This window comes from Chlamydotis macqueenii, chromosome 13, assembly GCF_036417535.1.
Source record: "Chlamydotis macqueenii isolate bChlMac1 chromosome 13, bChlMac1.mat, whole genome shotgun sequence".
Taxonomy (NCBI): Eukaryota; Metazoa; Chordata; class Aves; order Otidiformes; family Otididae; genus Chlamydotis; species Chlamydotis macqueenii.
The window spans coordinates 16651102-16667420 of record NC_141568.1 but is presented as its reverse complement, the minus strand read 5'-3'; the positions used below and the strand labels follow the sequence as shown (position 1 = coordinate 16667420).

General features: G+C 39.2%; 1 protein-coding gene across 3 annotated transcripts in view; it reads right to left on the bottom strand.

The window, feature by feature from the left end:
* SLC7A6 (solute carrier family 7 member 6) overlaps nt 1–10161 on the bottom strand; it is a 31728-nt gene extending 21567 nt beyond the window's left edge. Inside the window, exons 1-3 of one of the 3 annotated variants that reach the window (XM_086758486.1) lie at nt 10073–10161; nt 8599–8671; nt 2499–3071 (exon numbers count right to left, since the gene is read on the bottom strand). In XM_086758486.1, the coding sequence (XP_086614612.1) occupies nt 2499–3030 (532 nt within the window). In that variant the 5' untranslated portion in view covers nt 3031–3071; nt 8599–8671; nt 10073–10161. Of the gene's footprint in view, nt 1–2498; nt 3072–8598; nt 8672–9971 lie in introns of all 3 variants that reach the window. The other 2 variants (XM_086758487.1, XM_086758484.1) reach the window with 2 other exon arrangements.
* Between the last annotated feature and the right edge of the window lie 6158 nt (nt 10162–16319).

Here is a 16319-nt window from a genome sequence, read left to right as displayed (position 1 = left end):
TAACAAAAGAAAAGTAATGATCTCAAAAGCATGGCACTAGTATACTAGACAGCCTGGCCAAGTGGAATAGCTGAACGAGATTCCACTGTGCTTGGCAAGATGAAGGGAAAAAACAGTTGTATCAAATTTCAAAAGTCACTGCTGCAGCTCCCTAAGAGCCCTCAGGAAAAAAAACAACTCTGTTTGGTCTCTGCTAGATCTCTGCTCTTCAGTATTAATGACTGGTGTTATCCACAGAGTATCTGCTCAGAGGGTTTATTTCAGTCTTTTTTGTTTTTTAAGCAACTTTCTATGGTAGTAATTATTATTAACTCCTTATTTTAATGAGTTAGGGCTTGGTCTCTACTCCAGATGAAATGTTACTCTGTCTTTGATATCTTAAAATAATTTTTTTTAAAAAAAAAAGCAAGATAATAAAGAATCTGAATAAGCCACATCCCCTCCCTCCTTCTTTTACTAAAACTATTCTCTCATGTTTTCTTCAAATTAATTATAGTTTAGCTACTTAAAGTTCCTGAGGACTATCAAGTTTAGTTCTGTAGCACCAGATGCCACCTCTGCTGCCAAAATGATTGACAAAGTAATGACGTATAACACTAAGACTGACACCACATTAGATCTAGTATTGTTATTACTACAGTTGGGGGAAAAAAAAAAAAAAAAAAAAAAAAAGAACAAAAGGAAATTTCACAACAAACCCACCCCTTCTCACATACAATCGGTACCTAACCAATGTTCAGACTTCCACTCCCAGCAACTTTATTAATAAACTACTAACTTATCCAGAGGTAAGGATTTGACACACAATATCAGCCCTGCCAGGCCAGGGAGAAGTGCAGGCTTTAACAAAAACAGCTAAATGAAGTTGTAGAGCAGGAGTGAGAGTCAGCACCGACACCTAGAGCAGGGCAGAACAAACACTTAAACCATACAATAGACTGTTAGAGTCAGTTGTTCCACCTACATGAGAGTGATCTTGCCATCTCACATCTCCACTAAAGAAAAAGGCCCTAAATCTCCTCTCTTAGCAGCAAGGGTAGAGGACATCACATTGTCTTTCTGCATCTACTATATATTCATTTTAATTTAATAACTTTATCTTAATTTATTGCTTTTTAATAATGTGGTTTTTTTTTTATAAGGGCTAACTCCTCTCAGATGCAAGATATCTTAAATGGAAGAGCAGATTCCCCCACACTCTGAATCTGTGCCACAATACCTTGGGCAGTGTCTGTTCAAGGAATTTGAACACGCCATGACAGGTCCTTCATTTCTTTCCTGAAGCTGTCACAACAAAGCGTGGCCACGCATTTGGGGGGGAGCAGGGAGACGAAAGGAACAGAGCTTCAGTAAACCATCAGGTTTTTTTGAAGTTTGTGATTATTCTTCCCACTAACTGGACCAGCACATTAGCGCTTTCCCAACAGTAACAAATTAACTTACAAAATTAGAAGGGGACACTATAAACGTACACAAGTAGTTAGACAGAGGTCAAATATCTGAAGGAGACACTACTGCTCTCTTTCTCTTTCCCCTCTTCTAGTCCTAAATAGACAACTGTAACAAGGAACATTACAGCTATTTCAACGGACTCCCTGTTGCCTGAAAAATGAACCAAATAGAAGCAGCACATCTCCTCCCTTAGCACATTGCTGGCAGTAAAAAAGCCCAAGTTCTGTATTAGCTTTATGATAAAAGCATCAGGTCAATAGGAATGGCAGACTCCACAGCGCGTGGTGGTGGTGAACAGTACATGATGAAGGATTGTCATACAGACTTTCTGAAACATATTTTTCAGTTTTTACTGCAGAAGTAAAATATGTATATAAATACTTTTAATAGGAAATACCTAAAATTAAGACACACACAGTACAATTACAGTTTCATTCTCCTAACATGGCAGAACAGTCCTGATTCGAAGCCCCTGGACCGTTGTTCATATTGACTACCACAACTAGCTATCTGATTGCAAACATTTTGATGTTTTAAGTGCACACAAAATTTCTGCTTTTCAAAAAAGCTTTACAACAGATACAACTTTTTCATGTTACTGTTAATCATGAGCATAATCTTGAATGATCTTTTGAAACTCTTCCAGACTAATTACTTAACTACATCTACATTGAGAAGCTGTTGTAAAATAAATTACAGCAGAATTCACAGTGTAAAAACTATTCTGCAACAACTCTTAGACCACACCAAGAGTATCCTGAGGTTTGATTTAATATACCTCTCTGAGGGAAAACAAACCTTTCACCTCATTTTTCCAATGTAAGTAAAATTGGAAGAGTTAAATACCTTGTTCTGCTTCTGAATGGGAAAATGGTAATTTCACTGATTGAATACTTGCAAGTTTTTCACGGAGTGGAAATTGTTCTTTTCCCCACTGTAACTCAAACCGTTGCAGGTTCAGTATGCAAGAACTTGGTAGCATTTGTTTTAACAAAAGCTTAACCCTGGATAAAAAATTACCATAGTAAATTTCAAGAAATACTTACATTCACAAGCAGCTGCTATGAGACGGCAAGCCAAATATGGAGGATCACAAGAAGGGAAGAAGGGTTGAACTATGTAGTTAGCAAAGGTGATGGCAATAATTGCCTGACTAGTTGGCTCAACAATTAGGAGCGAGGTCCACAGACGAATAAAAGCAATGAAGCTCCCAAAAGACTCCAAGATATATGCATAGCTGGCTCCTGACTTTGTAATAGTGGTTCCAAGTTCAGCATAGCAGAGAGCTCCAAAGACTGAAAAAATCCCTCCGATTGCCCAAATTATTAAAGACAATCCATAAGATTTGCTGTAGATGAGAACTCCTTTGGGAGAGACAAAGATACCTGAACCAATCATGTTGCCTACTATAAGGCTTATCCCATTTATCAAAGATATTTCTTTCTTCAGTTGCATTGTATTTTGGTTTCCATCTTGCATTTCACAGGCATCACTTGGATCTGTCCTGTCTGATTTACTGACGGGGCTGTATTCAGCCAGTGAACTATGTGACTTTGTACAATCTGTCCTTTCTCCCATTGTGGAAAGACTGCGAATTCTCGATGACTCCAAATCACAATCTAAAACAAAATATAGACAGCTGAAGTCATTATTCAATTTTTTATCCCAGGACTTTCTTCCCAAATCTTCCTTCTGCCTTTTTACCTTGTTACTTCATATGTTTTCTTACACAAAGATAAATTCATGCATAGTTAAAATAAACAGAAAAACCAACACACATAGTGAAAGAGACAAATTCCAATGTAAGTTAAGCTAAGAAAGGAACTTCTAGGGTAAAAAAAAAACAAAAACAAAAAAAAAACAAAAAAAAAAACAAAAAAACCCCACCAAAAACAAAAAAAAAAACCCCAAAAAACAACCAAACAAAAATAATAATAAAAAAACCCCACGAAAACAACCAACCACCAAAAACATAGGAAGGGCAGAATTGAGGCGTTCCAGTGCAGAAAATGAAGAAACAACAGAGAGAAGCAAAGTGAGGTGATACAGAAAAGCAAGCACTGTAAGACCAAGCTGGAAATGCTAAGCATGAACACTGATTTATTGCAGCACTAAAAAAAAAAAAAAAAAAAAAAAAAATCAAACTATTGTACTTACACAAGTAAGTTATGAGTGATCTAGTAAGACGGTTGCACATTTTATGAACGCAGTGTAAGCTTTTGCTAAGGGCAGTATGAAGAGATACTTACTCCAGAATCCCCTTGATCTAACTCTTGACTTTGAATTGATAACTTCAGTTCGCTCCCTCCCCTCACCCCCCATGAAACCGTTCCCAGTTCACACTGCCTCATTTCTTAGGGTTATCTAAGAGTGTTGGCTATACATGACAAAACCCACAGTAGTTTCAATCCAAATTCCTCCACTAGCAACTGTACTTAACAGCACCTAAGAACACAGATACGAAATAAATATTTTCCTCTGCCTCATAGTTGACCATTTGCAAAAGAACCACCTTCTTCTCAAGACTCCAGGAAACTCTCCCATGCCTTCCAAAAGCAAGTTAACTGGTAATAACATTTATTAGCACAATTCTGAATAAGGCCCATTTTATAGAAGTAAGAAATAACCTATTCAAATAACAAGTCTTGTATAGAAATCAGCTTAAATCACAAATGTACCTTTGATTACTAGGTTATCAGCTGCAAAAATAATAGGCCCTACATGATTACCAGAATGCACTACCATTCATTTGCCCTGCCCCTCATTAAACTCTCAGTATATACTTCAGCCATTTCCTATAGAATAGAAAAATTAAAAAGTCTGAGTCAACTAGAACAAAGGAGCTGATCTAGCAGGGAGAAAAAAAAAACAAACCTTTTTGCATTTTCTTGGGGCAACACTAATTTTACAAAAAGTTTTGTTATTCCAACAATAAACTCATTAACTAAGAGAACAAAACCCCTGATTATGGAGATTTTGAAAGGCCAGTGTGCAATCACCCAAACTACATATACATCTATGCATCTAGTAACATCTGAACATACAAGGTTTTGCCCATGCAGTTAAAGGCACATCTTTCTGGAATAATCTTAATAATCATACTTGTCCTCTATTATAAAGCCAACACCTGCATACTACAGTACAGAAAATCTGACTTGACATCCCTGAACTAGAATAGTCTTAAAGATGTGAAAATCAGAAAATTTATTTTCAATTAAAAAAAAAAGTAACTTCTACTGAAATGGAGTACAAACCATTTATTGAAACACATTACATCATTCATCTCCAGCTCAAGAATCTACTAGCTTTTTCCACATTAAAATAGAGACTGTGTTCTTTTAAATAATGCAAAATGAGATACTCAATCTGTTTAGTTGGATACCTTCTGATTTATTTTCCTCCTCAATATTTCAAATAAACACTTTAAAGATGGTTAATGACTAAATACATATTTTATCATTTATACATGAGTGAACATCTTATCTACTGTCATATATACAGAATCACAGAATCACAGAATTATCAAGATTGGAAAAGACCTAAAAGATCATCCAGTCCAACCATCACCAATACTTCTCAGCTAAATCATATCCCTCAACACAACATCCAAACGTTTCTTGAACACCCCCATGGTCGGTGACTCCACCACCTTCCTGGGCAGTGCATTCCAGTGCCTGACTACCCTTTCCGAGAAGTAATATTTCCTGATGTCCAGCCTACATCACAAGCCATCAAATTTCATACTTTTAATTAGACTAAAAATCGCCAACCTTCCAGAAACTAAACTCTGCTATTTCAGAACTTAAAAGCTCGAGTGTTACAATGAGGTATCTCCAACAAAATTAAACTAACCAGGAGAGAGGGACTCACACAGTTTTCTACAGATTAGTGTGCCCAATACTGCAAAGAAAAACAAAAGCAAATGAAGCTCACCAGCTGTTATCAGTTCTCCTTATTATTTACTTCTCCATCTATCTTGTGCCAAATTCATTTGCAAACACATACTGGCTGATTTTTCTGTTATTGGTGTAGTAGAGCTAAGTCTTCAAAAAGACAAGTGGCCTATGAGCTTGTGAGATCATCTGGTTTGCTTTACAAGAGAAAGCATAAAATGTGTAAAAGAGCAAGACAAATAATCAAAGCAGATGTCTTCATGACTAATTTGACCCTAAGAAGTGGATTTACAGAATATTTGTCAGCTGTAAAAAGAACATTTGACTCTAAATTGAGTCTTTCCATTTATATTTTGACTTGGACAGGACACTAGTTGTGAATGTATTTCAGAAAGTAAATCACTCTGGAGAAATCTCAGTGGAAAAAATAAGAACACTACAGCTATTAATATGACATCTGACTGTCAGTTTGAAAATATGTCACGCTCCTTCTCAACACGTCCAGCTAAAGGATAAAACCAAGTTATATGTAAAGAATTGACTCATGGACATAAAAATAACATTTTGGTGATAACTACACAGCTTTATGATTTCTTATTCCATATATCCTAATGATCATTTCCATTTCTTCCTGGAACACCTTTCAAAGTACTACTTGTTCAGAAGCAAAAACATTACTTTGATTACTCAAGCATTTTGATTATTTGATTTGATTCAAATCAATTGAAGCATTCACATCAAATCAAATCAGATGTGCTCACACACAGGCAGTTTTGCACTAAGAGTCACTGTGATTTGCCTCATGGTCTGAAGTTCAGAGGTACATTTAATTACCTGTAACTACAGACCCTGTCACTGTTCAAATGCCTCCACCTCAATTAGCAACACGTGACTGCACTTCTATTCAATTTTGTTACTGATGACCTTGACTGTTTCTTGCCCTACTCTACCCAAGAAAGAACAACCACAGTTTCTCTCAACCTAGCTTGTTTTGTCCCCCAATACTTTTTCTTCCTCTCTGACTCTGCTTTTGTTATTCCCAACTTCAGGCATCTGCTGACAACTAGGATTTGCATGAAGGTATGTGCAACAGCTCACTCAAGATCTGGCATTTCATTCTGTTCTCTGACTTTGTTTGATTTATATCCTTAAAGCATTCAGGGCAGGAACTACTTATTTGCCTGAGCTGCACATCTTATCACACCATCTCTGACAGAAATTAAACTATTGGCAAGTTTTTTCCTACAAGCACTTTACTTAATCTTAACTGGAACTACACTCAGAAGCTTTGACCAACTGAAAAAAAAAAATACTACAAAGGAAGAGGGAGAGCAGAGACTAGAGAAAACTGAAGCTATGACAAAATTAGCAATTGTCATGACTTAACCCCAGCCAACAACTAAGCACCACACAGCCGCTCACTCACTCCCTCCCAATGGGATGGGGGAGAGAATCAGACGAGTACATTGAGAAAACGCATGGGTTAAGATAAAGGCAGATTAATACGTAAAGCAAAAGCCATGCACGCAAGCAAAGCAAGTAATTGATTCACTACTTCCCATCGGCAGGCGGATATTCAGCCATCTCCAGGAAAGCAGGGCTCCATTAGGGAGTGTAACTGTTATTTGGGAAGACAAATGCCATCACTCTGAATATCCCTCCCTTCCTTCTTCTTCCCCTAGCTTTATATGCTGAGCATGGTGTCACAGGGTATGGGATATCCCTTTGGTCAGCTGGGGTCAGCTGTCCTGGCTGTGTCCCTTCCCAACTTCCTGTGCACCCCAGCCAACTTGCTGGTGGGGTAAGGAGCAGAAAAGGCCTTCACTCCATGTAAGCACTGCTCAGCAGTACCCCAGCCAAAACCAGCACAGCAATATCGAGAATAAAACTCACATATATTAAAATCTGTGATTCTTTCACAAGACCTTTACTTCTGCGGAAACAGAAAGACAGGCTTACAAGAGAAGAACCAGAGAGGAATAGTATGTATTTTCTAACATACAACAATCCTGTAACTGCAGCTGAAAACACCGTTAGAATGATCTCTAATGCTGCCAAAGCCTTGCCACAGGATTGCTATGGCTAATGCAGGCTTATACCTTCACACAAGCTAACACATGGATTTCCTCATCACTCACCCTTGTGCAATACAAAGTCTTAAACTCTTTGTTTTTGCTGATCACTGCAGCTGTGAGGAATCTTTTTGCTGATATGCATATAATTTTTTACTGACATGACACTGCTGTTCATAAGGAAAGCTTCGACATGAAACCAGGACACAGTGACCTGAAGCTAGTATCACTTCATTGTCTCACCAAAAATGTATATTCTGATAAGGCCTATCACACATTGGCCATGTACCAAAGGAGCTACTGAAGGTTAACAGTGCAGTTACCAAAGAACTAACACAGCATTACAAGGTGGCTCTCTTAAGAGGAGGGAAGAGGAACTACCCGCCAAGATCCCCTCTCTCCCACTGAGCAGAACAGCAGCTGACTTGCCATTTGTTCAACTTGAGGTCAACCTGCAAGCGGGTTAACGACCAGTGTGAAATACCAAACTGCTGAAAGCTTACTGTCTTTTGCTATACTCTTTATACAATACCTGCTCATTAGCAAAGATTTCTACTGTTCTTGCCTCTGTCTTCTGCAGCTGTCTTGACTGCATAAAATAGCTCTTGTTGTAGCATGGCTGTACACACATACTTTGACTATTCATATATACCAGCTGTAAAAGTCCTATTCCTGAACATAATGATTGGCCGTTCGAGTCAGAGTCAAGATTGCCCTACACAAGCAAACAGCATGAAAGTCTTCAGGGAGTTAAGCACCAGAAGAGCAAAGGTTCTAAGTCCCCAAAATGCCTATTCCTTGCAATGTATCTATTTAGGCACCTCATAGTCTGAACATGCAAGTGGGAAAGGCTTAGAGTTTGTCTAATATGTGTTTTTCTTGTTTCTGGTGAGAGAAGAATCACTTCCCTGCCATACATATAGCTAGCAGACAGGAAGCCCTTGCAACAAAAGCAATTCCCAATGTAAAGATTTAATCTGTTCAACCAAGCCTTTTGTATTCACATATGCAAACACACCATCTTTAGTGCTATAAAAAACAACACAAACCTCTGATCAAACAGAATTAGTTGCAATATCAATTTGTTTAAAAGGTATGGAACATAAGTTACTATGCCAATTATTCACTTAACAGTGTATCAGCAAGGGCAGTTAAGTCATCATATCATCAACTATACCCACCTGTAACACAGCTGCATGAGATGTTCAGCAAATACACATACTATCCACATGTTCTGACAAATCCTGAATAAGACTACGAACAGTAAATAAGGGAAAGATCTATAATCAGCTCACAAACAGATATTCAGGTACAATGGCTCAGAAACTTTTCAAAACTTCAAACACCAATCCTAGACAAATCCACCTCAGTAATATTAACCTAGATTTTAAACCAAGTCACCTTAAAGTTAGGGAACTGTGCTAGCTACAAGTGGAAAATAACATGCCACTATATCCTTTACACTTACAGTATTTTTATATTTCCAAAGAAAAAAAAAATAGAAACAAGCTCACAACAAGAGACTTTGTGGTAGACAGTCTTGATTTAGACAGAAGTGAGGTTGGGAGTGCATGAAGCAGCAGGTGAAATTTATACAAAAGCCTCAGGTAAAGACAGAAGGGAGAGTAATAGAATTTGTTAAAATAATTTATTGTATTTTTTATGCTGGGGCACAAAAGCGAAAATCTCTTAAAAAGGGGAAAAGTAATGTCAGAAAGCACACACTTACCTACAAATCTATACTCGTGTACTTTTTAGCTGCAACTTACAGTCACACCTGATCAGACTGCATTTAATGCATGCCACTTAAAAAAACACATAAACCATCAAAACCACTGCCAAATGCCAGTAAACAAAGACATGCTCGCCTGAGGGCATTACCAAACCCACTTCAGTTCTCTGCGATAGCTAATTAACACATCAGTTATAATTACGTGCACCCGCCACTATGAACACCCTGTTATAACCCGACCTGAGCACCAACCCTCATACTTGCCCGCTGCCAAATGTAATAAAACAACGTGGTTCAAAAAATAAAATAATAAAAAAAAAAAAAAGTCGAGGTGTGCACGACACGAGGAGCAGCTGCCGCCGGCGGGAACGGCGCGAGACAAGCGGCCCTCAAGGTCCCTCCCGCAGCAAGGGAGGATTTGGGGTCATTTCGCCCCTTGGTGGCCGCTCCTCTCTCTCCCCAAGCGGTGGTTATACCTTGTTCTTACAAAACAAGACAGGTTTAGACAAAATTCATGCCTCCTGGACAGCCCCGGGCGGGAAGCGGACGCCTCAGCCCCCAGGCGTGGGGCAGCCGCTTCCCGCCCGGGGCTGTCAGGGCTGAGGCACCCGCAGGTGCTGCCTTGAAGCACCCTGTTTAAAAAAATAATAAACAAATACACGGCATTTGTCGCACTGCCACCCCGCACACCTGCACCCGGCCCAAGGCGCCCAGACCGCCAGCCCCGGATGCTGAAGGGGAGGGCGGCGGCGCGGAGAGACGCCGGAAACCTCCGCGCAGGGCGAAGGCTGCGCTGCCCACCGCCCTCCGGGCAAAGCCTACCCAAGGTGGAAGGGTAGACCGCGCCTCGCCACGGTGTCGGCCCCCGGGGAGTCCCGCGGGTCGTCCCCGCCGGCTCCTGGCGGCGCGGCCGTCCGCGTTACCTCCGCTCCTGCCGGCCGCGCCGCTCCGTGTCCCGGGGATGCTCGCTCGTTGCCACACGACACGTGATGGCGGGCGCTCCGCCCCACGGCCCCGGGCCCGCCGCCGCCGTCGCCTCCCCTCCGCGGCAGGAAACCGCCGGCTGCCTCCCGTCTGGTCTGCCTGAGGGAGACGCCGCAGGGCCCGGTCTCCCGCCTGACCCCGCCGGGTTTACCTCAGCCCCGCCGCGCCCTGTGGGGGAGGAGGGCGGCGAGCTCCCACTCCCCCCGCGCCCCCCGCAATGGACGATCGCTTCCCCCTCCTCTTGCCGGACCAGGAACCATCCTTTTCCTCAGGCACAAGATGGAGAAAAAGCTTAGACGGTACGAAGACGGCGCCTTTTCCCGCTCTGGGCTCGCTGGAGGAGGCGTGGGCCCGCGGCCTGCCTCCGGGGCTGCCGCAGGTGGAGGTGGGCCCTGCCGTCAACTCCAGGGCCTCGGGGATGCGGAGCTCCTGTAAAACCCCGGGGCACACACACGCACATGGTTTTGGTCGAAAATGAGGGGCCTGAGAGGGTCGAAGCCCTTGAACTCGGTAATATTTGGGGGTACAGCTACGAGATGGTACGCACCAGCCATCATGGATATGGAACTAAAAAGCAGACCCCTAAAATACTACCATTAGCGTGTTCCTGCCCTCTCTTAACGTTCTTTTACTGTCCTTTTTTTGCTGCTCCCTGCTAGGAAAAGAGAAGGTCACTGTCTGGAAAGACAAAGGGGTTCAGGAGACGTAGTCTTTGTCTTGCTCAAAACAATCTAATTATCCCTCCCCCAGTCCATGATCGTTATCTACAGTCTCAAACAGATGAGTCAGAGGTGGATTTTTTTTTCAATAGGCTATACCGGGGTAAAAGCCTTACAAGCAAATAAAAATTATCAGGTTGTAAAAGAACAGAGAAAGGCAAACTATGCACTGTAATACCTATAAACATGCCAGTAAATGTGATGGTGGAGTCCAGTTCTGTTACCATGAGGCTTACATTTTTAATTGCCATACTACTTCCTCTCTCAAAGCTTGTTCGTTCTATCGAGGTTTTTTTTTTTCTCTCATTGTCACAGAGACAATCAGCATACAAACGGCTGCTGCCTTCCTCTATATCTCCAGATATTCCTTACGTTGTCTTTGGACATCAATGAGTGAAGGAAGTCCTTTGTTAAAAGTTGGCTTTTTAAGTGCATATATGGGAGAGAATTACATTAGACTTGATTTCCAAACTATACAGCACCATAGCAAAACAAACTGTCATTTGCAGTTCATACTCTGAAATAGCCTGATCATCTCAGCTCTTTAATTATCTTTGTTTCAGCTCTTTGTTTGGCTTTTGTCGGGTTTAGATCTTGTGCAAGTACATGCAGAGGTAACTACACTAAATCTATTCCCTCCTGAAACTACTGACGATGTTGCAAAGCAGCAAACAAAACCAGTTTGCCTTCTGTGACCTCAACAGCCCTGTAACATGGCTTCTTTGTTTTTAAGCCACTTACTCAGAACTGATAAAAGATAAAAAACATAGAAGACATCGTCGGAATATAACTCAAATTTGTACAATATGAAACTTAATTGATTGCCATTGTAAAGAAAATATGAACCAGAAAGCAGTTATTAGATGGTAATAGTGTTTAGTCATTTTTACAAATGTTGATAGTGCTCTATTTTCTGTAATACTAACACTACTACATCTTTCAGGCTGACAGATACTTGCAACAGCCATCTCGCACATTAATCAAAAAATTGATTGAGTGTAAAAGATGCAGCTGATTTCACTTGTTGCTAGACTGTCTTTTAAGCTCTCTCGTAAATTGAATCTATTGGAGACAACATTTGTTCCTCAAAAAAATGGACTCATAAAATGTGAGCTAGTTACAAAATTGCTTTTAGGAACAAGAAATAGATGAGAGCTGAAAAGACATAGGAAACAAATTATTAGGCATATGCTGTAACTATAGAGGATGACATTTTATTTTAGAACCTTGAAAAAGACTTATTGGAAAAAATGCCCATTTGGGGATTTAAAAATAGAAGTTCACCCTTTGAATTATGAAAACTTACCATGCTGTAGAGGTTAGTAGGAGAGACCCAAGTTAAGACCTCATTGTAAGCTTAGACAATGCTTCTAAAGTGTTTGCAAGTAACCAGAAGCAAACCTCAGAGTAATAATCCAAATAAATTTTTTTTTTGTCCATTTTGGCAAGGTTCATAACTTTGTAAACTACTTTTTCAGTTTTACTGTGGAAACCAAATGTAAGTCTAGACTTCTTACTTTACTTTTTCTTCTCTTGTTACAGATTACCTGTATGGCTCATCCCTGATGCTCCATAAATGGCCACTCGTAAGTTGTCTTTATACAGGAGTGGGCATTCTGTAAGCGCTAGCAGAGAAAACCTTATAAAAGACTTTGTTTCCACTAGGATTTTATTGGATACTAATTTAATCAAGTTAAGATCACATCTCTTTTAGCTAGAAAGAACAAAGTCAAACTGAATTTTGGTAAGTCTGTAAGTTTTGCCCTATTTGCCTCTTTTTTTTTTTTGCCTAACAAATACTTCAACTTAAATACATCTTAGAAAATGTAATTCAACTAAAAAAACTTGAAGAATAAACAGATTAAATACCCATAAACAAATCAAAATTGAACTTGCATCAGACTAAAGGGAACTGAATCCACAGGATATTCATTAAATGGTTTTAGGACATGACAGAGCCAAGGTAAAATTGCTGTTAAGTCCAAGTGAATCTGAAGCCTAATCATCAGCTTTGTGCTCGTTAGCAAGTTAATTCTGGTGTGCAGAGTGATTTTAAGTATATCCTTACTATATAAGTCTCCCAAGAATGTGTTGCTCATGTACTTAATTCATGGAAGAATGAGCATGTACTGAGCTCCTTAAAGGTCAGTGTTGAAGCTGTGCTGTGTATATGTAAGTAGTACTCATTGCTACATGGAACTGACTGTCATGGAGATCTTGCTTCCAGCCATGTGTTTGAGGGTTTATGTTGGTTCCTTTTGAAATTTTATCATCAAGAGTGTGCCTTGGGACCACTTTTGTTCTTCTTTTGAAATGCACATTCTGTGGACACAGGAGTTATTCACAGGGATCATAAAATGATTCGGGACAATTAATCTGTGGCTTCAGACAGATCCCAGCAAATGACAATTTTTATAAGTACTGAAAAGCAGAGATTCTTTTCAGTAGTTTTCAACCTTCATCATCTCAAGTAACAGTGTCAACCATGTACTCTGTAGTCTTTCAGCAGAGCAACAGAAACAGTTAAAAATGAGTGTAAGTGCCTCTGTTTCTTTTCTTTGGTTAAAGCTGAGTAACTTAGTTTTACAAAGAACAAATTAGCTGATCCTTTGCCCCTTCTTTTTACCTTCCTCTTCCCACCATACAAACTGTAGGTGGTTTAAGCAGAGTAAGTATTCCTTACAAATGAGAGTGACTACAAGCACCAAAATGCTAGGCAATTAAAAAAGTCTAAATTTAGGCTTCTAAATTTATCTTTCCTTGCTCCTAGCTGCATATCTCCTCCTACTCCACTGGCTTTCCACATTTGACTGGCTCTGGCACTTGCCTGGCCCCCTCTGTGAGGCAATTCTGCTCACTAAGATGGCAGAAAACAATACTTTTGTGGAGGTTATTTTTTTAGTATCATAATCACAAAAGTACAAATGTGCAGTAAGCTAGGAGCAGAGAGAAAAGGAAGAGGAGGAGGTAGTGGAAAATGTCCCTTTAAGGACCAGAAACTGTGGGATAGCTCTGTCTTGTCCTATTTAAATAAGAGCTCTGCATTCTTATTTAAATACTCTGAAGATTAATATTAGGCCTTCTTTTATGGAAAACTTAGCTTCTGTATACAGCGGTTTTGAAAAACAGGCTGTAAAATAAGCTTTAACATCCCATAATTTAGTTTTATTTTTCTATCTGCTTCTATTGCCTTTCAGGTGCATTTTCCTTTTCACTGCCTCATCCACTCGCATCAAAGTTTATTATTTGCTTATACATATCTTTGCTGCACATGATTACAAGCTCTTTGTTCAGTGCTGTCCGTGCTGCAAAGAAGAAGTGGGAATAAATATCTTCTAAAGTATGGACAAATTTTCAAATATTATCAATAAAGCTTTGCTAGGAGAGCAAAGAAACAACAGCCAAAAAAAATATCCAAATCTCCAGATAAATTTCAAGGGACTCTTGTATTTTTTCCACATTACTTTGATTAATACCCTAAGCTTTCTATCTATTTTACTTTCTATTTTCTTTTTTTTTTTTGCTACTCTAATCTTCTCTATTACAAGTGGAATGTGCAGTATGTCATGTTTTTTTTCAGTCAATTTTGAGGGTTTATTTGGAAAAATATAATTCTTAGTGGTTATACTTATTTTTAAATAAATGGTTTGACTTAATTTTTTAGACAACTAAATCATTCAGCTCTAAGACTCTACCTTTGATGATACAAATTGTCTTATCTATGTTGAATTAACTTAATAAGGATCTGGCTATTTATTAATGAGAGTGGGTGAACCACTGGCTTCATTTTCTTGGAAAACAACGTAGGAGTTACGATCATTGTTTCACCAAGACTTAGAAAGCTGCAGGGATTTTTAAAGATAATGCTCTTTGTCCATGTCTGTTTTGAAGGCAAATTAAAATGATTATGTATAAAAACAAGCTAAGGAGGATTTCTAGCTGGAAAAAAATAGCTTCCTAGGAATATTTTTTTGTTGTTGTTTAAAGTCCCAAATTAGTATGTGAGTGTGCGTAGATTATGAAGTCCTTAGTGGTAGCATTTTTAACCCGGTTTCACAGTATTCAGATAAATTTATTTTGGACAAGAATTTGAAGACATCTGTTGTTTTTTTAATGTTATGCAACTCTCAGCCTTCTAATATAACTGCTCAGACTTTCTTCAAACCAGCAAAATTCCTTTCTGTTACAGATTTCCCTATATTATTGTAAGTTCTTTTTTGGATATACTTTCTTCACTTGTGATACCTGTCTCTCTCTGATTACAAGCAGGAGTATGGAAGCTTAGAAGACTGATAATACTCAGCAGTAGTTACATTGATACCCTATTTGCAAGCAGCTAGTTACAAGAGGCTGAAGCCAATGTCATTATTTTGTTTGTATTATCATGCTGAGTCCAAACTTTGCAATTTAAATTCAACCAGATGTTCCTCAGCAGAGCTGCTTTGAATTCAGCATGCTACAGTACAGCTCCACCAGTACTGACCCCACTGATGCATCTTTGCTTTTAGTGCACTCCTATTACTTTTCTCCTAATTACTGAATTATGCGGAAAAGTTTGTACAATACAAATACATTTGTACCTTTTCTAAAAAAGTTCTCTCTAATTTTATTTAGAGAATTTATAATAGTGCAATACTTTACAGTGGTGGGAACAACTGTTGGGTGAAGAGATGATAAGGACAGCCTTTATTCCCAAAACTCTCAGATTTCTGGAGGATTCTGTAGTTGTATTTGCTCCAAATTTAGGCTGTCTTTAGAAGTAAAGTTTTCCAAAACATAAACCCAAAGACCTTTCTGTATAGATTCCCACACAATGTATGCAAATCAAATATGCCTACGCATGTTGACCAGAATTAATACATTTTGCCTATAAAGTGAACAGATTAATGGATACTCCTTTAAACATGTGGAAATCGTGTCAATTAATCAAGTTCTAATTCTTAAGTTTATATCGCATAGGCATTCCTTGTAAAATAAACAAAACCATGTTGTTTCACAAATGCGAGATCAGATCCCCCTTGAAGTTTTCGCTGAGTGCTTGCCCAAGGCTGCGTAGTCCATGAGTAAGATTTTCAGAACGTCTCAGTACCTGAAAGTAGACCTTAAAAATTGAGATGTAAAATATTTTAACGTTAAGAGAGTCTTGAAGATTAGTGAAATTGCATTTTATTGAAACATGGGAGGATTTATTGCCAGTCTATTTGCCTTTGCAGTAAGTATGATAGCTCTATTAAAGCATTTAGTCTTTTCTCTGCCAGCACAGTTGTTCCAATTTCTAATCCACTCTTTGCTAATATTAGAAGGTATTCAGCCCTAAAATTAAAATTATGGTTGGCTTTGCTAACTTTTAAAAAATGATTTCTCAGCAGTCTATTTCTGTGTATTTTGCACTTTGCTCCTTTGTTCCACACGTGGCTCTTGATTACTTGGTGCATACAGTGTCCCACAGAGCAAATGGTAGTGGACT